We start from the raw sequence: 24381 nt of genomic DNA on the forward strand, positions 1-24381 counted from the left end.
ACCACCCTCAGCCTCACCACCCCCCACCACCCTCACCCCCCACCACCCTCACCACACCCCACCACCCTCAGCCTCACCACCCCCCACCACCCTCACCACCACCCACAGTCTCACCCCCAGCCCCCCTCAGTCTCACCCTCAGCCCCCCTCAGCCTCGCCCCCCACCCCCCCTCAGCCCCACCACCCTCACCATCACTCCCACCACCCTCACCATCACCCCCACCACCCTCACCATCACCCCCACCACCCTCACCAACACCCCCCACCACCCTCAGCATCACCCCCCACCACCCTCAGCATCACCCCCACCACCCTCACCATCACCCCCACCACCCTCACCATCACCCCCACCACCCTCACCATCACCCCCACCACCCTCACCATCACCCCCCACCACCCTCAGCATCACCCCCCCCTCTCCCTCTCACCATCACCCCCCTCCCTCTCTCTCACCATCACCCCCCTCCCTCTCACCATCACCCCCCCTCCCTCTCACCATCACCCCCCTCCCTCTCACCATCACCCCCCTCCCTCTCACCATCACCCCCCCCTCCCTCTCACCATCACCCCCCCTCCCTCTCACCATCACCCCCCCCTCCCTCTCACCATCACCCCCCCTCCCTCTCACCATCACCCCCCCTCTCCCTCTCACCATCACCCCCCCTCTCCCTCTCACCATCACCCCCCCCTCCCTCTCGCCATCACCCCCCTCTCCCTCTCGCCATCACCCCCCTCTCCCTCTCGCCATCACCCCCTCTCCCTCTCGCCATCACCCCCCTCTCCCTCTCGCCATCACCCCCCCTCTCCCTCTCGCCATCACCCCCCCTCTCCCTCTCGCCATCACCCCCCCTCTCCCTCTCGCCATCACCCCCCCCACCATCACCCCCCTCTCACCATCACCCCCCCTCCCTCTCACCATCAACCCCCCTCCCTCTCACCATCAACCCCCCTCTCACCATCACCCCCACACCATCAACCCCCTCTCACCATCACCCGCCTCTCCCCCCCCCCATACACACAACACACTTCAAGCAGCTACCCCATACACATAGGGTCTCAGACAAAAACGCAAACATGTTCAGAGACATACATTCACACACACAAGGATACTCTTTGTCAGACACACTCTCAGGCACATACGCAGGTAGACAGTGCATCAATGTGTATATGTGACACTTTTTTTTGTTAGTGGGGCCTCATGTTTGCGTTTCGCCCAAGGCCTCATAAAGTCTAGAGCCGCCTCTGGATAGACTCTACCTATAGGTGACATAATACTAGCAAGTAAGTATATTGTACAGTCATAAGAATGATGTGGAGGTGACCTTTCAGCCACTTTCTTTTCAAACCCTTACCTTAAATCAGAATATTGCAGTGGTTTGGAAAAAGACAAAGGAGCTGCTGTTGGTGCATTTGGGAGTAAAATTGTATCATACCCCTGACACTCCACAGCACATTTGGACTCCAACAAAAAGATTGGCAGAGAAAAAAAGCTTTCATCTGCACTTTCCCACTTGGCTGTGCTACTTTCACAGTGGTATGACTGCACATGGTGGTGACTCTCCAGACAGCTGCCTAATTGGCTCATTACTACAAGCCAGCCTGATTATCAGTCCATATCATCTGCTACGAAGATGTCTGTTAAAAACCTGTATTCCTAACACTATAGTGTCCATATCTATTTAGTTCCCTCCACTTGGCATTAACTTAATAAAATTAAGGTTTTACTTACATTTTTCCAGTGCAGAGTCTCCCTCGGTTCAGCTTGCCTCTCTGACTCCCAGGATGTCATTGAGGAGGCATAGCCTTCTCCGGTGATGGTCCAATCTTCTCATAGACCTGATGCACATGCTCTGCAAGCACCCAGCTTCTTTCCTATGAGCAATGAGCTGCTTTTCCATTAGTTTCTTTGTTAGTGCAACAGAAGCCCCTCTTGTGGCTGTTAGGGAGACAGCCACTAGCGGTGTGTTTAACCCTGTAATGTAAATAGTGCAGTTTCTACATAACTGCAATGCTTTTACATTACAGGAATAAAATGGCAGGATCACTGCACCCAGACCACTTCATTGAGATAAAGTAGTGTGGTTAACTAGTGTCCATTTAATATTAATGGCACTATAATGTCATCCAAACATAGACTTTCTCAGAAAATAAAAACCAAAAGACTCTCTCTCTATAATAAGATGTGACATTTACTGTCACCATTTGGAAGTGAATCTTTTTAAAGTGAATATGCATGCACCCAACACTCCAGCTTTGGCTGTGTAATTTTCAAGCCAGCAATTTGGCTTTTTTTCCTGTTATTCAGCATGGGCTTAACTGGGAAGGAGTCTCACATATGGTAAAAACAAATAATACTACTGCCTGGGAGTGGGACAAAGAGTGCGCTGTTCATCTCTCCATATGTTCACAAACAAAGCACACATGCTGTCTACATCATCTGCATAAGGCTTGTACTCGTCTCCTTTACTGCACATGTGTGCTTTGCTTTAGATTTCACATAAATCTATGTGCAGTTTCATCATTTCTCCTGTTAAACCTCCCCTCACAGGACCTTTGTTTTAGAGTGTTCATCTGATCTCTCAGAGTCCTTATGTACTCGTATTTTTACACAACTCTCCCTGGTTGCTTGTGATCTGAAATATAAGTACTCTAGTGATTCATTTATGGTCTGTGGTGTCGGCAAAGTGGCTGGTATTTGACACCCTTTGAAAGAGCGCTTGTGTGCAGAAAATGGGATGCAAGCTGGGTGCTGGCTGGTCTGGCAGAATTTTGTGTAATTTTGTGTACATTTTGTGTACTTTCACTGCTATCTCTCTCCTGCTTTTCATGTTTTGTGCCTGGCACCAACAAGAGTCTTTAAGTCTCCCAAAGGTGAGTGATCTCTTGGGATTTATTTCATTCTTCCTGTCACTAGTCCACAGCATTCCTGACTATTCTATAATTGCTGGTATTGCCCTTTTTAGACACTAATTGCTTTGTTTTTTTTGTATGCTTTATTTGCAGGGTGACTATGAGAGCAGCATTGCTACCAGATGGAAAAGATATACTATAAACCCGCTAGGGTACAAGTGGGACCATTTAAACCTGACGTACAAGTGAGTCTTTCAATTTATTATTTAATTGACAATATTGCATGACGTAGAAAGAACAAAACACATAATTGTAGAATTTAAATGGGCACTCAGACCACTTCATCTCATTGAAGTTGTCTGGGTGCAGTGTCCCTGTTCCCTTAACTTGGTAATTGTAAAACATTGCAGTGTTAAGACTGCCTCTTGTGGCTGTCTACCTAAATTAACCACTAGGTGACCAAGGCAACTGCCTGGTGGCCCCCCTGTCTTGGCCTGACGCTCTGGCTCTCGTCAGGCCAAGACAGGAGTCCTTGAGCCGGCAGAGAGATCAAAAGATTTCCATGCTTGCCTCTGTGCCACCTTACTTTGTTGAGGGAGCGTTGTGGTCTCTATCAATATCAGGTACAGACCGCTTTAAGAGCGCTGTGGTGCTCTGAGTCATATACTGAGCCCTAGAATTTTCAAGGGAGTTTTTAAAATGGTCTGTACCTGATATTGGTGCAGAAGATGGAGCTCCCCACACCAAACCACCAGGGATCCAGTTCACCATTCAGTGAACCACCAGGATGCCAGCTTAACCTACACTGGACTCCCAGGGAAGGTAAGCAGGAGGAGTGGGAGGGGCAAACATTACACAATTTAGCCACCACACACACATAGACACACTCCGCCCATGCACATAAAGCTATTACACTCCTCCACATACATTAATCGGCGCCTACACACACTATCACACACAACAGTCAGTCAACACATAAACATACACCGTTCACAAAAATAGAGTCAATGGCTCTAGGAAAGGGCCCTAGTTTGGCACCATGTCTAGAGCCCTGGGCAACCTTAATCCAGATCTGTCCTTCTTACTAGCAGACAGAAGCTCCTGGTATGCAGCCTGGGACAGAGAAAGAGCTAGATGTAGTTAGTGTAACAGAAACAGGATATGCCGCACTGTTGGAGAGAGAAAAGTAGCAAGAGCATTTGCAAGCCACACAAGTTTTGTTCTTCTACATTCCTTCCAAGTTTTAACTTTAGCTTTTTTGGTGTATAGATGCTATATAAGTGAAAGTAATTATTGCATTTGTGTAAGGAGGTTGCATGCAGTGAAAAACCAGATGGAGTCAAAGCGCTTAAGAATATCTGCAGTGCTGCTGCACTACCCCCAAGTGACACACAGTGACACAAATTAGCAATAGATACCAGAAAGTTGGAGTGCGCTAGCAACTGCACTGGAGTCAGGGTCTTCTCTGAGTACTCTGAAAAATACACACAGTATATAGTGCAGACTATCTGTACATACAGAGTATACAAGATTAAAAGTATATCTGGGGATCAACTCACATGGACCAGAGCCTTATTTTTCAGGCTGCATGCAGTATTGCAATGGTGGGGATGCTGCTTGTGGGATTGTGTGTATACAGTGAGGCTCCTGTGGCGTTTGCGAGTGTGGGTGGGGCTGTTTGCAGTGTAGTACGTGAGTGGCGAGACTGTTGTAGTGTGTGTGGCGTCTGGGAGTTACTGGGGATACTGTTTGTAAGGATATCAGAGGCTCCACAGTGTGGAGGGGATATAGAGAATGCAGTATGTTTTTTGTGTGTATGGATAGTGGCTGCAGTGCGTGGTGGGGATAATGGCTGTAGTAGGTGCATGGAGGTACAGGAACTGTAGTAGATGCAGGGAAGTATGAGGGACTGTAGTAAGTGAAGGAGGCATAGGGACATAGTGTATGCATCTAGGGAGATACAAAATCTCTGCTTGCAGATACCTTAAGAGATACAAAATCCAATATAGTGTAGTTATTTATTGAAAAACAAACCCACTTCACAAAATACGAACTCTTACATTAATGTATTGTGGTGCTTGTCTCCAAGAACTACGACAAATACAGTAGTTTGGAAAATGTAACCACTCCATTCTCATGCTGTTAGGGACCAATCCTTTCGTGTGCACTGCGATGTATGTATCCCCATCCAGAAGAACGCCAGTGGTGAGTGCCACATCAAAGTCCTGGGTGCTTTAATTAAAGGCTGCTCGCTCTTCAACGTGTTTCGTCCGCTGCTACCGGACTTTCTTAAGAATCACATGTCTGCATTTGCCTAAAGTGCCAGAGTCAATGCATCTACTCTCACAGGCACGATTGCAGCTTGCCAGCAGTTTCAACACATTAATATTATAAAAATGCATTGTATAAAATAAATAAAAAATCATAACTAGCAAAATAAATCACAATAACATCATAATCAGTACAAAGATCAGTGTAGGTAGATTCACTCTATACATGTCAAAACTAAGGGTGACTAATTGTAGATTATACTAGCTGTAGTGTAACTATAATCTTAATTTTATTAATGACAGGAGGCGAATATTTGCTTAAGTCTCTCTTTACTAGAACTCCACAGCAGCACATTAACATAGAGATAAAAACACCAGAGACAAAAAAAATCAGGAATCTATAAAAGGCTTCTCCCAACTAACTATTTCCTCTTTCACACTGCGACAAATAAAGTACATGAACAATACACCACAAATACAATAACAGGAGAAACAAACATAACATAACGATGAATGCCATGCGAACTTGAAACCGTGGAACCAGTGGGTGAAGCCTTGACCTTTATCTTGTAGAGTAGTCAGATCTAAGAACTGTAGCCAAACCATTAAACTGAAACGAGATAAACAGAGTCGAAAACCCTGATTAGCGAATTAAATGTACTGAGAAAACATGAATCCCCATCGTAAATACTGACAGTATAATATCCCAGATAGTGAAAAAACCTGAATCCCCATCATAAAATACTGACGGTACCGTATCCCAGATAAACCCCAACTCCCCCAGATAACCAACCTAGCCCAGGAGACCAGGTGAATAAACAACAAGTCAGTCAAACCAACAAACAACAAGGGGAGGGAGAAACTGGGAGGAAAATATTCGCCTCCTGTCATTAATAAAATTAAGATTATAGTTACACTAAAGCTAGTATAATCTACAATTTTATAGCATTACAGGAGGCTTCATATTTGCTGTTTTTTTTTTTTAATTCTTTATTTGTTCCAGTGCAAGACATCACAAGCAGTTTACATACATCAACCTTGCGATCAGCATAAACAAGTATATACACTGAGATTAAAGCACTTTACTTTCACAAGACGAAGTAATATATAAGGTCCGCTATCAGAGATCGCTAAGTATCAGCATGTCTCTGTTCTCCTGAGTAAACAGCTGTCCCAAGGAGGCTTGGACATCCCGCCTGGGTTTTTTCCATATATAAAACATTAAAACTGACAATAAACATTAAAGAAAGATCGCGTTCATAAGGCAAGAAGAATAATAGGGATATTACACCCAATCGCCGTGTATAAAGCATAGCGTTTCCCCACAACATTTCGGTGTTCCCTGTATATTGTCCGCGCGTGTGATCTTGACCAAAAAATAAAAAAATTAGAGGTAAAGAAGAAAGGAATAGTGTAAGAGGTGCCTCGGAGATCCGAGGACTTAGAAAAGGAGGACATAAGGGTAGGGAGTGGGGGGTAGGGGGGGGGGGTAGGCCGAAGAACAGTGCCCAGGAGATAGGTGTCTGAAAATGTATCCCTATTGAGTCCCCGCTGCCTCTCGCTGGAGGCCACGCAAGTTTTCCCTGTGGCCAAATCAAAATACTGTATCCTGCCGCCCTCCATGTACTTCCTCATATGTACATGTGCAAGTGGGATCCTTAAGTCTCCCGCCCTAACTCAAGCGTTTACTGTGCTATTGATCCAGGGGTCCCATATTTTATCAAATTTCTTCTGGGTCCCCCTGACCTGAGCCGTCAGCTTATCCATCAGGAAAGTATCTCTGATCTTCTGCTTGACCATCGCAATAGTAGGTGCTCTCCCCTGCAGCCACACCTGCGCCAGCGCTCTCCTAGCAGCTAGGTTTATTTTATGGACGAGAGCTTGTTCCGCTCTTGTCCAACCATCCATGGATCTGGACAGCAGGTACACCCATGGGTCTAGCTTTACCTCTCTACCACAAACTTCTCTCTGCAGAGCCGCAATCCGTTTCCAGTAGGCTTGTGCCTCCACACAGTCCCACCACATGTGTATATAGGTGCCCTTAAGACCGCAGCCCCTCCAGCATAGGTCTGTTGGGTTTACACCTATACGGCACAGTTTCACTGGGGTGGTGTACCACCGAAACATCGTCTTGTAAGATTGTTCCTGCGAAGAGACGCACACCGAGGACATTGCAGCCATTTCCCAAATATCCTGCCATTCTACACCCTCCAATATCTCCTTAAGGTCTGCCTCCCACTGGGCCATATACCCAAGATCCCCCCATTCCAGAGTGCGCGAGCTTAAATGCGAGTACAAACAAGATATGATGCCGGTCGGGAACTGTTCCCCTTTACACATCTTTTCGAAGAAAGTCAACGGAGCCAGCGCTGCCGTTTTGATCCGGGGATCTCTGGCAAAATCCCGTATCTGGAGATACCGAAAATAGTCAAAGGGGCGCAGCGGAGCCCTGCTCCGCAACGCATCAAATGTAATAAATGAGCCATTTTCGAATAATTCACATAACCTTTGCAGCTCCGCGTTCTCAATTCCCTTGAAATCTCGGGGGCACAATCCTGGCGAAAATGCCTTGTTCCTCAAAAAGGGGGACATGGGCGATAGGGCAGAGGTCAGGCCGTATTTGACAGCGGCAGTGTCCCAGATCTTAAGCGAACTGTGTATCGCCGGGCACACCACTTGATCAATCGGTCTATGTTCTTTAGGGGTCCACATAAGGAATTGAGGCAGGTCCTGGTCCATCATAGAGGACTCCAAGTCCACCCACCTCCTTTCCCCCGGGGGCGAGTGCCACAAAGCTATTTGAGCTAACTGGGCCGCTGCGTAATAATAGTAAAGGTTCGGAAGGCCGAGGCCTCTCCTATCCTTTGCTCTATACAGGACATTGCGAGAGATTCTATGACGTCTGTTTTGCCAAACAAACTTGCCTATGGCCTGTTGAAGCAGCCCCAAGTTAGATTTTGTCACGTGGACCAGAAGAGCCTGGAACAAGAAAAGTATCCTGGGCAGCACATTCATTTTCACTGAGTGTATTCTTCCGATCCACGAGATCGGCTTATCAATCCAATTTTCCATATCATTGATCAGCCGCCTAATCAGCGGAATATAATTTTGCTGGTACAGGAGGGAGGGGTCTGCCGTCAACCAAATGCCTAAGTATTTGATCTGATGTCTCTCCATACGAATATGGTAGGTCTCCGCTATAAACGAAGCCTCGGCTTCCGATATACCCAGAGGAATCGCACTCGATTTCCCCAGATTGACTTTATAGCCAGCAACTTCGCCGTATGCCGTGAGAATCTCAGTAAGAGCCGCCATAGAGGCCTTCGGGTCAGTGAGTGTCAGCAGTACATCATCCGCGAATCCCGAGACCACATAAGTCGTACTCCCTACAGTAACACCCTTGATACCCGGAGCCCCCCGTATAGCGTGTAGGAGGGGTTCCAGCGATAGGACAAACAACAGCGGTGAAAGTGGGCATCCCTGTCTCGTGCTGTTGCCCAAGCTAAACGGGGCGATTCGCACACCCGAGATCTGTATCTGCGCCTTAACATTGGAATACACAGCCTGAACAGCCGTCACAAATCTGGCCGGCAAGCCGAAGTGGTATAAGAGTTCGAATAAGTAATCCCACTTGACCCTGTCGAACGCCTTTTCAGCGTCTAGTGACAACATCAGTGTCGGGGTGCCCCTCGCAACCTGTCTCCCTATAAGGTCAATATTACGCCTCGTGTTTTCGAAAAGCTGCCGACCTGGAATGAAGCCAACCTGGTCCGGATGTATCATCCCTGTAAGGATCGGGTTTAATCTGCCTGCCAAGACTTTAGCTAAGATTTTAGAGTCGTGGTTAATTAGAGATATCGGGCGAAAATTCTCTGGGGTCGAGTCATCCTTCCCTGGTTTAGGCAACAGAACTATATTCGCCAAAGACATCTCCCTATCCGGCGTCCCCCCATCCATCAATTCGTTGAGCCAGGGTTCCAGGTGGGGCAAAAGCTCCTCACGGAAGGTTTTATAGTAGCTCCCATCAAAACAGTCAGGACCCGGCGCTTTGTTGCTTTTCAAGGCGGAAATTGACACATCAATTTCATCTGCTGTAATAGGGTTATCTAAGACTGCCGAGGCGACCATATCCAGCTTCGGAAGATGCGAACGAGAAAGGAAAGCCCGTATCTTATCCAGATCCCGACCTGAGTCTGCGGTGTTGTCTGCAGAATGATTATAAAGCTTAGTAAAAAAATCCGTAAACACTTTGGCTATCTCCGTGGGGTTCGTCTGGTACTCTCCCGCAGCATTTTTGATCCGTGTGATATGAATACCCCGTTTCCGCGGACGAAGGGATCTCGCCAACAAAGTGTCCATCTTGTTCGCCTTTTCGTAGTAGTTGCGTTTGGACCATACGATAGCTCTCGCGGTGTCGTCTAGAAGTGTTTCCCTAATCGAGTGCCGTACGTCTCGTACCGACGATAAGTTAGCAGGCGTAGGATCAGATTTGTCTCGTTGTTCTGCCGTTCTTAAAGTTGCCAACAAAGACGTTAACAGTTGAGACTTCCGTCTTTTCTTCAGTGTCGCTTCCCTGATCAGAACACCCCTAATAACAGTCTTATGAGCAGCCCACACCGTGGCTTTTGAAACCCCTGATTCCGCTTCTCTGGCGAAGTAGTTCTTGAGTTCTATTCGGACGATGTCGACGACTCCGGGGTCCTGAAGCAAAGATCTGTTCAACTTCCAGGCCCAAGGGGAGGCCACACTCAGTTTATCCAAGGTAAGGGAGATATCAGCATGGTCCGACCACGTTATGGAGCCCACCGTAGAGTCCGCGACCTTGGGGATAGCTAGTGAGTTTATCAAAAATAAGTCTATCCTAGAATACGTATCGTGAGGGGATGAATAGAACGTATAGTCTATATCGTCGGTATGCTGAGCCCTCCAAATGTCCACCAATCCTGTTTGCTGCATGAACGTGTGCAATAATTTGTCCTGCCCCCCCCTCCTGTGAGACCGCGGAACTCCCCTACACGGCCCCCTATCCATCGCCGGGGTTGGGGCAGCATTAAAGTTGCCCCCTACCACAGCAATACCGTGTGGCAGCGTGAGGATCACGCGTGTCAGTTCCGCCCAGAAGTCACTGGCTGGCTCGTTAGGGGCATAGACATTAAGGAAATGTATAACCTGAGAATGCAAGGACCCCGACACCAAGACGTATCGCCCACCCGGGTCCGTACTAACCTCGCTAACTCTAAATGGGCATCTATGATGCACGAGAACGGTGACGCCATTCCTCTTATTGAGGGCTCTGGCCTCGTACGTTGTCCGAAATAAATGATCCTTAATGGCAAACTTCGCCGATTTTGGCAAGTGCGTCTCCTGCAGGAAAGCAATGTCGGGGTTCATGCGTTTTAGCTCCCTAAACATAAGCCGTCTCTTATTCGGGGCGTTCAGGCCTTTAACATTAAGGGATATTAGTTTCACAGGCATGAGTCATCCTGCAAAATATCTCTGAAGTTAAGCATTTCAATTCGTCTGCACTTGAACAAACCAATCAGGGCAACCATCGACTCCCCCCCCAGAGGAGATACAAAAGGAAAGAGGGTAGTAGGGAATAAAAACAGAGAAAGTGGAAAGGAGAAAAGAAGAAAAGAACCAAACACTTTGTACATAGATCGCCTGGTCTCACCTATTGCCAGGCGTATTTGGGGTATATGTCCCGACATCCCCAGAAAGACTAAAGACCCCTGGGGCTGTAGGGACATGGACCAGCCAATAAAGACACTGCTAGAGTGTCGCCTACTACACAATTAAAATATAACATATTATAACCTGTGCGTACATAAAGAGTGGGTAAGGCTTATTATTAATAATGGGGGCGCCCCCTAGGGCGTAATTTGGAAGGCCGGGGCAAAGCATCACATACAGTACTTCACATTGCTACAACTTATATTGTACATTTTTTTCTTTTTTTTTTTTTTCCTGTTAAATTTTATTGAATCCCAGCGGAAATCGGAAATCGGAAATCGGGGGGGGGGGGGGAGGGGGAGAGAGAGAGGAGTCTCAACGCAGAAATTCTGCGATATGAGAGGCACAGAAGAGGCACAGCACAGTATCATGTCCTAATACAGTGTATACAAGCACATAAATTGTTTAAGCACATGTAGAACCCAAAGAGCTTATAAAGGTGTCGGCTGACGTCTCCTGGCGTTCAGGGGAGCCCCTTAGGGTCTATTATTGATCAGAAAGCCGGTCCCATGAAAGCTAATGGTGAGGAGGAAGCGGGGGTGCGTGACCCCATCCAGGAAGGGATTCCCCAAACACGTTAACCCTTTCTTTCCACCCCGATGTCTCCCTCCACCCCCGGGGGCATGATACTCAAGGAAGCTCCGGTCGCCTAGCCCCCCTCCCCCACCGCCCCCTCCCCCCCCGACCTGGTACCGACCGCTAGGGGCTCTGTCAAGGTGCCCCGCTCCCCACCCCACCCGCCCAGGGGAAGGATCCCTGCCGGGTCAAGCAGAGCAGGCCGCGCGAGCCTCTCGGCTCTAGCCATCACCCCCACCGCCCCCGACAGGCGCCCAAACATTCCCCAATATGCCTAAGCATTCTCAAGGCCTAAGCAGAAGTACATAACAAAGCATAGAGGAACAATTGAGTGCCCGCCTCCCCCATCTCCCGATTAAACACATGTATAAACGCAAACCATTCCCCAAGGGGAGTCAATGCCGCGGTGAGCGGAAGATCCATGGACCCCTTCGTGGCAATAATGGGGAGGAGAAGCGGAAAACAAAACCCCAATCGCCCCATCTCCCAATAGCCCTGCCGCCCGCAAAAAAGAAAGACAATGACCCCTCCCAACTCCTATGCCCTCTGAAATAGGAGAGGGACAGAGAGCTTTAACGATGATCAATAAAAAAAAAAAAAAAAGAAAAAACCCTGCCCCGACTTGACAGTAAACAACCCTAGCCCACCCAATGAGGGGAAGACACCCCCCCAACATGCCCAGCCCCGGGTAACACCCTTGCAGCCCCAACCGCTGCTCATATTTGCTGTTTTAACGCTCGTACAGCAAAGACCAAAGAAACACGATCCACCGTACCAACCTAAACTCTATGAAGATAGATCCTCTTAACCGGCAGGAAAGCGTACAATGTCTTAGAGAAAAACGCCCGCCATGTCGGTACCTGAAGTCGCCGTGTACGGACTGAAGTGAACCGAAAAAACCTATACGCCCCGCCAATGCCAACCACAACAAAGCGGTACATGAACGGCGAGAAAAAGGGAAGAACCATTTAAACAAATGCTGACGTCGAACGCCGCCTAAAGGTGGGAGTGCTACCAAAGTAAGAATATGACCCTCGGGTCCGACTAAGGGTGATAGACAACTAAGGTCCAAACCGCCGAACCCATCTGAAAGAAAAACAAGGTATAATAACGGAAATAAATCCAGAATCAGTGAATGGGCAAAAGCCGACAGAACCCACCATAGGAGCATGACAAAAATGCTTGTACCCCCTGGGGAGATGAATACCCATCCTCAGGAATCGTAAAGGGAATTCTAAGCAGAGCGAGGTCCGCCGACAACAGTCGTACGCGCTACCTAATCTAATTAATATGGCAGTCCCCGGTAATAAAGTGACCGAACAATACCCGAACCCTGTAAATGCGGTAGCAAAATTAGGAGATCCAACTACGTCAGGGTCGCCATGCAGACCAAAGTCTCACAATCCCCGAGATCAAATGAGCAAGGGTCCAGGGAATCCAAGAACTAGGTTCGACTCTGCCGAAATGGAGATCATAATTCCAAAGTACCAGCAGACCGAGGCACCTGTAGAAAGGTCCTGCGACCAAACAAACGGAGGAGACTCGTCCGCATCTCCGTGTCGAACACTCCTGGAGGGAAGCGTCCATCGCTGAGCAAACGGGTCCGTCATCCAGCCGAACTGGTCAGGGCCTGATGGGTCCTCTTCTGTGGACTAAAGTCTTGACACTGGGTCTTCCCAGAGAAAACTATTCCATATGTACGAGAACTCGGGCAGAGGAGAGCGTAGGGGTCACCCCCTTGCGTCCAATCCGCCCTCCAGGACTCCACTCCTTGAGATGTAGAGGAGGTCGATATAAAAACGAAATCCAGGGACTCTAACAAGGGAAAACGCAGGGAGCGTCTGACCTTTCGGTCTGGGAGGTACCTCGCAGGGGGTCCGGCAAGCCCGTCCAAGTAGACCGTACAGCAAGATGTCCTATATTGATGAAGAGTCGCGTCCGGGTCCCAACGCGTGGAAAACGAAAAAGATCTCTTCAGATGGTTCTGGTATTCCTGAATGTCCTCAATTCCTCCCAACCTGCCAACCAGGTTGTATTGTCGCCCAAATGACTGATGCACAAGATACCTATCTCACCAGGGAGAAAATAGAGGCCACCTTACCAGAACTGGGCCCCGCGGTCCCTAGAAGTTTCTTGAGGGCCGCGTCTAATTCACAGTAACGAATGAATATACGTTCAATCTTAGACTCGTGCCGGGACTCCGAGGGGCTCAGATCCCTTTATCCCAAGCACCTCCAGTGGTCCAAACTGCGTTTAGGATAGGGTCATCTGCCACCCCAGACTCGGGGCCCCGTCTGGGATGTCATCCGAAAGTGGAGGCAAGTGTGAAATTCCGGGTCAAGGGTCCAATCCCCTATAAAAGGTACGGGTTGGAGCTGAGATAAGCCTCCGTGAAGTACTTCCATGTAAAAAAAGGACAGCTCTTATACTTCCTCGTATGTTCCGCTAGCACAACTCACTCGTGTAGCGGAGAACAATCGGCTTTCCAGTGCGGACTTAATAGTATAGGCATTGCAGTGGGCCGCACTCAGGATCTACTGAATACTAGACAGGTGCTTAACCAGCAAAACTGCAGTGCCCCATTGGGGTCTAAGTCTGGGTTTGCGGCTACTTTGTTCGGGAGCCCGGCTGGGAATACCGCTTGAATTATCCTGCGAGCTTCTCAAGCCAGCGGTCTACGGGCCAAGAAACGCACCGATGGTGCTAGGTGATCGGGCAGAGATCATTCCAAAGAAACCAGATGAGCAATGGATCGAGGGTCGAACAGGGGCGATCCACGAGACGACCTCTTCTTCCAAGGTCGTCAGGGCCCCTGTAGTGGACTTTGTTCTACATCTCATGGTGCCACTAGGGGCCGTCATCATAATCCACACCCCCATCGTCCTCTCCCTCCGAGGGGAACCGGTCCGCCTGCCATTCAGCTATGGCAGCCATGGTGGGGGGTTTATGGGGACCTCCATCCCTGCGCCACATAGGCAGTGTCGTCTGGCCGTCAAGGTCAATCATATCAGGGCTAGACACTTCTCCGGAGTCTAATCTTTCTGGGCGTCTGGTTCCGGGCCTTCATCCTACCCATAGTGCTTATGCGCCCTTGACTGCTCTCCACTCAGAGAGTCTGACTCCTCCAAGTCGGCTGCCTTTTTAAGAAGGTGATCACTGCCGCATCCAGGTGGTCATCGCTTCCCCCGCGCCATATAGGCAGGGCCGTCTGGCCGACTGCAGAGGGGTTAACCACTCCTCGGAGTGTTCCGGAGTGTTACTCCTCGGAGTGCAAAGCCACCCAGAAAAGGTAGAGAAAGGAAGGGAACCCCCCCAAACCCAAGAAAAAAAACGATCCCCAGACAGGGGTGGCCAAAACAGGAAAATGCAGAAAAATCATAAGAGAAAATACATCCCTACAGAAAAAAAGTAGGGACAGAAAAATACAATCTAAATGAATAAATCATAATGGCAGTAGGGAGGTAAACACATTCTAAACAAATACAGGGAGTGCAGAATTATTAGGCAAGTTGTATTTTTTTTTTTTTTTTATATTCTTTATTTTTGTTGTGCAGATAATTACAATGATGCCTGCCATACCACAACAGCAAAAACAGGCGCAGGAATTTCAACATGGTTAAACAAATGTGTAGCATTAGAGAAACAGCACAATTTTTTAAAGGTAGTGTTAAACAAGAAAACATGCATTTTAGGATACGTTAACCTCGATTTAAGAATTGCATAGCATGCCTATTCTGGTACCTGTGCTTTCACTGAGTGTTAGGATAAGGCTTATACTAAACAGGCCATTCTAAGAGCTGAATGCTGCATAGCATACTATGGTTGTATATGAAGTTGAAGATCAACGTTTATCGTATATACTAGTTTAACAGGTTTATATGGGCTGATTGAGTTAGGTCAGCGCTGATATTGCCTGCTAGTCAAATTTAAAGGGGAACTTTCGTTCCTACAGGTGAGTTTTTATTGCCACAACAGCATAAACAATCAACACATTGTTTTGTAGTTTGGGACAGTAATATGGCAATTGTAGAGAGAACTATTGCGTTGACATATGGTGAGAGTATTAAGTGGATCAGTGTGCAATCTAACATGTCTGCAGCTAAAGAGAAGTTAAAACAGTAATGGTACCATACTTTGAATTTGTAACAGGCTTATCTCAACAGAAGAACTAATGGCATGCTGCCCCTAGGAGGCTCTAAGCAGGTTGCTTGGTTAGATAGGGAGTAAGTATAGAGGTGTAAGTGCCTAGTAGGTGAGTGGATATCTGCCAGAAAATGGTTACTGGTACTTGGGCTGTATTTGTGAGAGGCAGCCAGAGTGATGAGGAATAAGTCTACAGTCAACCTATGCCAATAGTTGGTAGATCAGAGTGCATGAGTATGCAGGGACACTTCAGGCTCTGGGACCCAGGTGAGAGTAAGCAGGTTTGATCAGAGACCGTGAGCAGGGCTCTCCACAACACCCTCGGCTTGTTGCTAGGTTCAGGCTTGGACTGTGATATCTGCGACCACCGTGCTGCTTTTAGTGCAGGTGAGTTCCGCCGCTTGCGTCTCCGCCATTTTGGGGCCCTCACTGCCGGTACTATTGTGGATGCCCGGTGGAGCTTTGATGCCCGGGGACTGTGTGGAGGACCCTGAACTCCCTTTCCTGGGGCTCTCCGATCAGTAGTGTGGCGGTAGCTGGTCTGCGGTGCTGTGACTGATGGTCGGGAATCCCTCTCTTGGGGTCTCTGACGCGCAGTTCGTTGTCTTTGCCGGTGTCGGGCCTTAGTCATCCCCAGTGGCCTCTTCCTCATTTGTGGTACCGGTCGGCTGTCCGTGCGGTGGGTCGCAGTTCGTCTGGGTAGTCGCAGGTTCCGCTCTGGGACGACGGCACTGAGTAGTGGGGCAGGTATGTGTAGCCTGCGCTCCAGTTCCCTCCAGAACCTTGCAAAGTGTTTGTCCAGCCTTGCTTGTATGTCGTCTGCCTCTTTGATGGGACGCTCGGTATCTGTAGCGTCGGCCATCTTGGCTGAAGCTTCGTGCTCATTTTCTTCCCCCAAGGCAGTCTGTGACACCTCAGCACGCCTGGGGTAGCCTCCGCTGGACGGACCGGGATCTCCCCCACCGGTCCATAGGGGGGGGTGACGGGACTTGCTTGTGTTATGTGCTTCGTTGGAGTGCCTCCAGGTCGGGAGAGCGGCCGTCTCACCCGCCCGTTGCATGTTAGGCCTCACTATCGGTCCCGGTGTCAGCGGGCCTCTAGCGGGTCTCTCATCTTCCCCCTGCCCTTCCACTGTTGCAGGGTGTTTACTGTCGTGTGGTGGCGCCTTTTTTCTCCGCAGATGCAGCTTTCTGTCGCTTATTATATCAGCGTTAAGCAGGAGTTTTTGAGATGCACGTCTAGTCGCCATGATGGTTAGGCCCCGCCCCTCGGCAAGTTGTATTTTTGAGGATTAATTTTATTATTGAACAACAACCATGTTCTTAATGAACCCAAAAAACTCATTAATATCAAAGCTGAATATTTTTGGAAGTAGTTTTTAGTTTGTTTTTAGTTATAGCTATTTTAGGGGGATATCTGTGTGTGCAGGTGGCTATTACTGTGCATAATTATTAGGCAACTTAACAAAAAACAAATATATATCCATTTCAATTATTTATTTTTACCAGTGAAACCAATATAACATCTCAACATTTACGAATATACATTTCTGACATTCAAAAACATAACAAAAACAAATCAGTGACCATTATAGCCACCTTTCTTTGCAAGGACACTCAAAAGCCTGCCATCCATGGATTATGTCAGTGTTTTGATCTGTTCACCATCAACATTGCGTGCAGCAGCAACCACAGCCTCCCAGACCCTGTTCAGAGAGGTCTACTGTTTTCCCTCCTTGTAAATCTCACATTTGATGATGGACCACAGGTTCTCAATGGGGTTCAGATCAGGTGAACAAGGAGGCCATGTCATTAGATTTTCTTCTTTTATACCCTTTCTTGCCAGCCACGCTGTGGAGTACTTGGACGCGTGTGATGGAGCATTGTCCTGCATGAAAATCATGTTTTTCTTGAAGGATGCAGACTTCTTCCTGTACCACTGCTTGAAGAAGGTGTCTTCCAGAAACTGGCAGTAGGACTGGGAGTTGAGCTTGACTCCATCCTCAACCCGAAAAGGCCCCACAAGCTCATCTTTGATGATACCAGCCCAAACCAGTACTCCACCTCCACCTTGCTGGCGTCTGAGTCGGACTGGAGCTCTCTGCCCTTTACCAATCCAGCCACGAGCCCATCCATCTGGCCCATCAAGACTCACTCTCATTTCATCAGTCCATAAAACCTTAGAAAAATCAGTCTTGAGATATTTCTTGGCCCAGTCTTGACGTTTCATCTTGTGTGTCTTGTTCAGTGGTGGTCGTCTTTCAGCCTTTCTTACCATGGCCATGTCTCTGAGTATTGCACACCTTGTGCTTTTGGGCACTCCAGTGATGTTGCAGCTGTGAAATATGGCCAAACTGGTGGCAAGTGGCATCTTGGCAGCTGCACGCTTGACTTTTCTCAGTTCATGGGCAGTTATTTTGCGCCTTGGTTTCTCCACACGCTTCTTGCGACCCTGTTGACTATTTTGAATGAAACGCTTGATTGTTCGATGATCACGCTTCAGAAGCTTTGCAATTTTAAGAGTGCTGCATCCCTCTGCAATATATCTCACTATTTTTTACTTTTCTGAGCCTGTTAAGTCCTTCTTTTGACCCATTTTGCCAAAGGAAAGGAAGTTGCCTAATAATTATGCACACCTGATATAGGGTGTTGATGTCATTAGACCACACCCCTTCTCATTACAGAGATGCACATCACCTAATATGCTTAATTGGTAGTAGGCTTTCGAGCCTATACAGCTTGGAGTAAGACAACATGCATAAAGAGGATGATGTGGTCAAAATACTCATTTGCCTAATAATTCTGCACTCCCTGTAAATCCCTGCAGCCATAAGAAGGTAGACGCAGAAAGACAGAGTAAATAAATCAAGCAATCACTACAGCACTAAGCAGGTAGGTGAAGAAAATACAGATAGCTAAATAAATCAATCACTAGAGCACTAAGAAGGTAGATGCAAAAATACCCTCTAAATAAATCAATCAATACAGTAATAAACATATAAATACAGTAAAATATCCACAACCACCCATATATAACAGGAGGCAGTGGTACTCTGACCTGTACTGTCTGCGGAGCAGCAAAGAAAGAGGAAATAGTTAGTTGGGAGAAGCCTTTTATAGATTCCTGATTTTTTTGTCTCTGGTGTTTTTATCTCTATGTTAATGTGCTGCTGTGGAGTTCTAGTAAAAAGAGACTTAAGCAAATATGAAGCCTCCTGTCATGCTATAAAATTAACATTAGATAAATAAAATACTATAAAAATGTTCAAAAAATATATTTTTTAAAATTTTTATAGTAATTTTTTGAATAATTTTATAGTGTTTTTGTATCTTGAAACTACTGTATTCCTATGCATGCTGGTGATTCGCTTGTTTTATCGTTTTTAATCCATATTTCATGCTGAATAACCTTTGGACAAAATGTAATTTAAACAGAAAACTATTTTTAGATAAAGAAATCAAAATTTACAGAGAGAAAAGCAACCAGATTTCAATTTAACAAAACATATATGTATATATATATATTTTTTAAACATCATTGATTTTTATCGATCATGTTAGGCTCTGACACTGACTTTTTCACATTTTACACTGTTTATGATGCTTAAACCTTTCAATATATTTCTTACATCATCTGGTTTGACTCATGTTATACAATTACGTGTTTCTTCCCTTAATACTAATTAAAGCTAATTTTTTCATTTGGTTCTCCTGCTGTGAGCATAAATTGTGTTTTAAGTGGTTGTTAAACTTACTGTAAGACACACCTCTCCTGCCTAACTCAGTTTAGGGAGCACAGATTTGCTTCCCATAACATTTTAAAACTACCATACACTTTTTGTTGGTCTTGTGTAAAACAAAACATATTTGTTCTCTCTATCCATTCTCAGATTGCCTGTTTAAAGGTGCTGCAATAAATAACTGAGATAAGCCTGAGATAAATGGCTGTTCCTCTCCTTTCTCTGTACTGTTTCTGCCGCTGGTGCTCTCACACACAGCCTGTCCCTCATTCCAACTTCTCCTTGCAGGCATTGCTTTCCCTTAGGCTGAGTTCAGGTAGGAGAGATGCCCAGAGGTGGGTTTACCTGATAACAGAAAGGGTTTCCCTGATGACAGATATGCAGAACACAGACTGAACTGACTGAGATGAGAGGGGGGGAGGGCTGTTTTTAACCTCTGATTTTAGAGAAATCTACACATTTGCCAGCAATTCTGTTGGCATAATGTATAGATGTAATTGAATTCTATATCTTAAGGATTAAGTTGCATTTATCATGACAAGTATCTTTGGTAATTGCATCCACAAATATTTGAATGACATGGTTAGCACTGGGTTTTTATAAAAATGTGATGTGTAATTGTAAAATCACCAAATATAAACCGATACAGCTATCACAGAGGATATGAGAAGAACTTTGATATTAGAAACATTTTGCTTCTGCAATACAAGACGGACAACTTAGCAATGATATTATAGATTTATATTGGGTAAATTTTTGAAGTCTTATGCTAATCTACTTTATAACATTTACAGCTATTGTTATTTCAAAAAGAATGCCTAACGAATTCTAGTACAGTCAGTTCATAGACTAAATGTTCCTCTGCAGAATTGTCAAGTTCCCAAATACCCTGAACAAGGCTGATACACAGAAAGCAATTGAAATTGCCTTCCGCATGTGGAGCAGAGTGTCCCCGCTCACCTTCCATAGCGTTCAACCACACCATGATGCAGATCTCAAAATAGGTAAGTGGGTTTGTAAATAAATATGGTGGTGCTCATGGAACAACTTGATACTCCTGGTAGGTGGATTGCTTAGGTAATTCCCTATTTTGTTTTATCGTATCTAATTTACTCTAAGTTTTTGCATGTTACATAGTTACATAGTTACATAGCTGAAAAGAGACTTGCGTCCATCAAGTTCAGCCTTCCTCACATATGCTTTTGCTGTTGATCCAAAAGAAGGCAAAAAACCCAGTCTGAAGCGCTTCCAATTTTGCAACAAACTAGGAAAAAATTCCTTCTTGACCCCAAAATAGCAGTCAGATGTCTCCTTGGATCAAGCAGCTATTAGCTCATCCTAAGTTCCCTTAGGATGAGCAACTTGGGACATCTATCAATGTGATTAACACTGAACTGTGCCATTTATACAATCATTCATTTTTGATAATAATAAAAAAAAATGATGACAGTTTTACTGTAAAAAAATGGCATGTAAACTAAGCTCTCATCAACAAAAGAATTAGGCACCAACTTCATTCAACAGTTCCTTTCTCTGGAGTTCTTCAACTGAACATTTAAAGGACCACTCTAGTGCCAGGAAAGCATACTCGTTTTCCTGGCACTAGAGTGCCCTGTAGTTGTTTCAAATAGTATCAAAAACATAATTAGGACTCGTTACGTAGTCAAATCTTCTGTTATTCTTGTTTAAAAATGGTTTAAAACCACATAGTGAGCCTACTTTAGGGGACTCAAGGCAATATAATCACTTTAATGAGATTAGGTGGTTATGGTGCCTAGAGTGTCTCTTTAAAAATAAATTGATGCTTAAATATGGCTCTTTCACCTACTAGAAGTTCTTATTCCAGCAACAAATCTGGCCTGTAGGTAGAACTGCCAAATATCAAATGTAAGCAATAAAGTAATTCAACAATTTACCTAGCACTGATTGATTTTTAAACTATTAGCTCTGTTCCATGACTGATCTTCCCTCACCTAACTGTTTTGGGTTTTTTTGTATTTTTTTCTAACAAATTAAAATCTCTTGGCATTATGCAACTATTGACACTGTCGCACATAAAAGACTTATCAACAAACTGCAATCTGTTTGGATTCCAATATTGTTGAATGGGTTGGGCAGGCAACAGAGGGTTGTAGTCAATGAAGTATATTCGAAGCATGGTCTTGTCACCAGTGGGGTACCTCAGGGATCTGTACTTGGACCCGTTCTCATTAATATTTTTATTAATAATATTGCAGAAGATCTTGATGGTAAGGTATGTCTTTTTGCAGATGATACAAAGATTTGCAACCAGGAGGTTCCAGGAGGGATAAGCCAAATGGCAAATGATTTAGATAAACTAGAAAAATGGTCAGAGCTGTGGCAACTGTTATTTAATGTGGCTAAGTGCAAGATAATGCATCATAGGCATAAAAACCCATGCACAGAGTATAGAATATGTGATAGAGTCCTAACCTCAACAGCTAAGGAAAGGGATTTTATAGTAATTATTTCATATGACATAAAGATAGGCAGACAATGAAATAGAGCAGCAGGAGAAGCTGCCAGAATACTTGGTTGTATAGGGAGAGGTATTAGCAGTAGAAAGAGAGAAGTGCTCATGCTATTGTACAGAACACTGGTGAGACCCCACTTGGAGTATTGTACACAGTACTGGAGACCGTATCTTCAGAAGGATATTGATACTTGAGAAAGTTCAGAGAAGGGCTCCTAAACTGGTTCATGGATTACAGGATAAAACTTACCAGGAAAGGTTAAAGGATCTTAACATGTATAGCTTGGAGGAAAGACAAGACAGGGGGGATATGATAGAAACATTTAAATACATAAAGGGAATCAACACAGTAAAGGAGGAGACTATATTTAAAAGAAGAAAAACTACCACAACAAGAGGACAGTCTTAAATTAGAGGGACAAAGGTTTAAAAATAATATCAGGAAGTATTACTTTACTGAGAGGGTAGTGGATAAAGTGGTACAGGTTAACACAATGGGGGAGTTTAAGCATGCATGGGATAGGCATAATGATATCCAAGATAAAAGAGAAGGCCATGGATTAATGAAAGCATTTAGTCAATTGGGCAGAGTAGATGGGCTGAATGGTTCTTTATCTGCAGTCACATTCTATGTTTCTGTGTTTCTGTGTTTCAAGTATTGGCAGCTATTCGGTACCCTGATGTTAGCTCAAATTTTTGACCAATATCATTAATTAATTGCAATGGGAAAATACCTAAGCAGCCTTTCTCGCTGCCAGGCTAAACACCATCTTGTCCACTACTCTCGTTTTAGAACATAGTATAAGAATTCATCAAAGTACCCACCTGGCTTAACATACGTCCACATGCAGTAACTCTCAAGTCAATATATTTCCCCAGTCTACATTTTGTTCTTTGAACATTATGCTTCACATTCTAACTTCTGAACACCACTGAAAAATAAAAATAAATGTTCCATAGAAATCTGGGCACCCTCAAAACATTTGAATATATCTGGAAAAAGTTACTACAGAATGTGAGCTGTGGGATCTATTTCAACCCCCTTTTGTTAGCCCATACTTTATACCCCTTCTTCTATATTTTCCTACAATATATTCCTACAACTATTTCTCTAAATTATATATTGGATTTGAATATGATGCTTGGCAATATATTTTTTAAATGAATCACCCTGAAGCATTGATACTAGTAATGAATTGTTGAAGTATCTCATTTCTGTTCGTATGTAAATATTTCACTGAAAATCAGATTATAAACTCATCAGTTCCTTCAGCTTCCAGTATCATTTATATGTGGATGACACGCACATTTTCTGTCCTCCCCTGATTTCTTACCACCCCTCTTGGCTCGTGTCTCTGACTGCCTCTCTGCTATTTCCAACTGTATGCCTGCTGATTTCCTGTCCGACATCTCCTTCACCCCTCATGTCCAATCAATCGCCAAATCCTGCCTCTTCCATCACAAAAACGTGTTGTCATCCGACCCTATTTAATGCCTGATACGGCAAAGGTGCTTGTCCATGCCGCTGTCCTCTCTCGCCTTGACTGCAGTAATCCTCTATTCAGTGGTCTGTCTTCCCAACTTGCCCCGTTACAGTCTATAATGAATGAGGCAGTGAGGCTCATCTTCCTGTCTGCCCACAGCTCCCACGCCTCTCCCTATTGCCAGTCCCTACATTGGCTTCCCGTAAGATATAAGACTTAATTTAAAATCCTGATACTTACAAATCTCAACATAATGCTGCTCTGACCTACATATCCTCACTAATATACAAATATGTCCCTTCTAGGCCTCTATGCCCTGAGCGGTGGGTGGGGGCCATAAATAACAATGGTAGGGGACCTATTGTCCTCTATCCGGCCCCCACCCCTGAGCGGTGGGTGGGGGCCATAAATAACAATGAGGGGGGGGATCTATTGTCCTCCTCCCTTCGGCTCCCACCCCTGAGCAGTGGGTGAGGGCCATAAATGGTAATGGGGAGGGACCTATTGTCCTCCCCCCCAGCTCCCACCCCTGCGCGGCGGGTGGGGGCCATGAAAGACAATGTGGTTGTGATGGTAGTCACCATCACTGGGGATGGAAGACAGACACTCTGGGTGGGCTCCCAAATTCCTATTGTGTTTTGTCACATTGTGTCTATTATTTGTGCAGGGTATGTTGAATGCTGGTCTGTGCATCTCCCCCTCCCCCCTTTTTCCTGTCCTATTGTTTCCTCAGCAGGGCGTTGTCCCAGGGACACTGCCAGACCAGTTTAATCTTGCTGCTCTATCCCTCCTCAATCTCCCATCAGCCCTTGCTATTGTCTGACCCCACCCTTCCTTGTACTATAGTAATCTATGTAACCCATTGTATGTAAATTAGGCTGTTGGGGGCTTAAACTTTGTGTGCTGTATTCATTAGAGGGTTGCTGTTTAACCTTCACCATGTGTCATCTGGTGTTTGGTCCAGGGTGGAAAAGGCCCTAAGTGATCCCAGTCAAGCCTCGGCGTCTGGGTCTGAAGTGTTTCAGGGTCCCTGATAGCTACAAGGAAGCAGACTTGGCGGAGGTACTCGGTCGGAGTACTGGAGCTCCGTTA

At 45.8% G+C, this 24381-nt stretch overlaps 1 protein-coding gene across 1 annotated transcript in view; it reads left to right on the forward strand.

Annotated features, from left to right (window-relative positions):
* Window positions 1–2409: 2409 nt before the first annotated feature.
* Window positions 2410–24381, forward strand: part of LOC134586925 (matrix metalloproteinase-23-like) — a 41368-nt gene continuing 19396 nt past the window's right edge. Inside the window, exons 1-3 of the mRNA XM_063442879.1 lie at window positions 2410–2871; window positions 3004–3095; window positions 20179–20315. Coding sequence (XP_063298949.1) covers window positions 2731–2871; window positions 3004–3095; window positions 20179–20315 — 370 coding nt within the window. The 5' untranslated portion in view covers window positions 2410–2730. The remainder of the gene's footprint in view (window positions 2872–3003; window positions 3096–20178; window positions 20316–24381) is intronic.

This window comes from Pelobates fuscus, chromosome 2, assembly GCF_036172605.1.
Source record: "Pelobates fuscus isolate aPelFus1 chromosome 2, aPelFus1.pri, whole genome shotgun sequence".
NCBI lineage: Eukaryota > Metazoa > Chordata > Amphibia > Anura > Pelobatidae > Pelobates > Pelobates fuscus.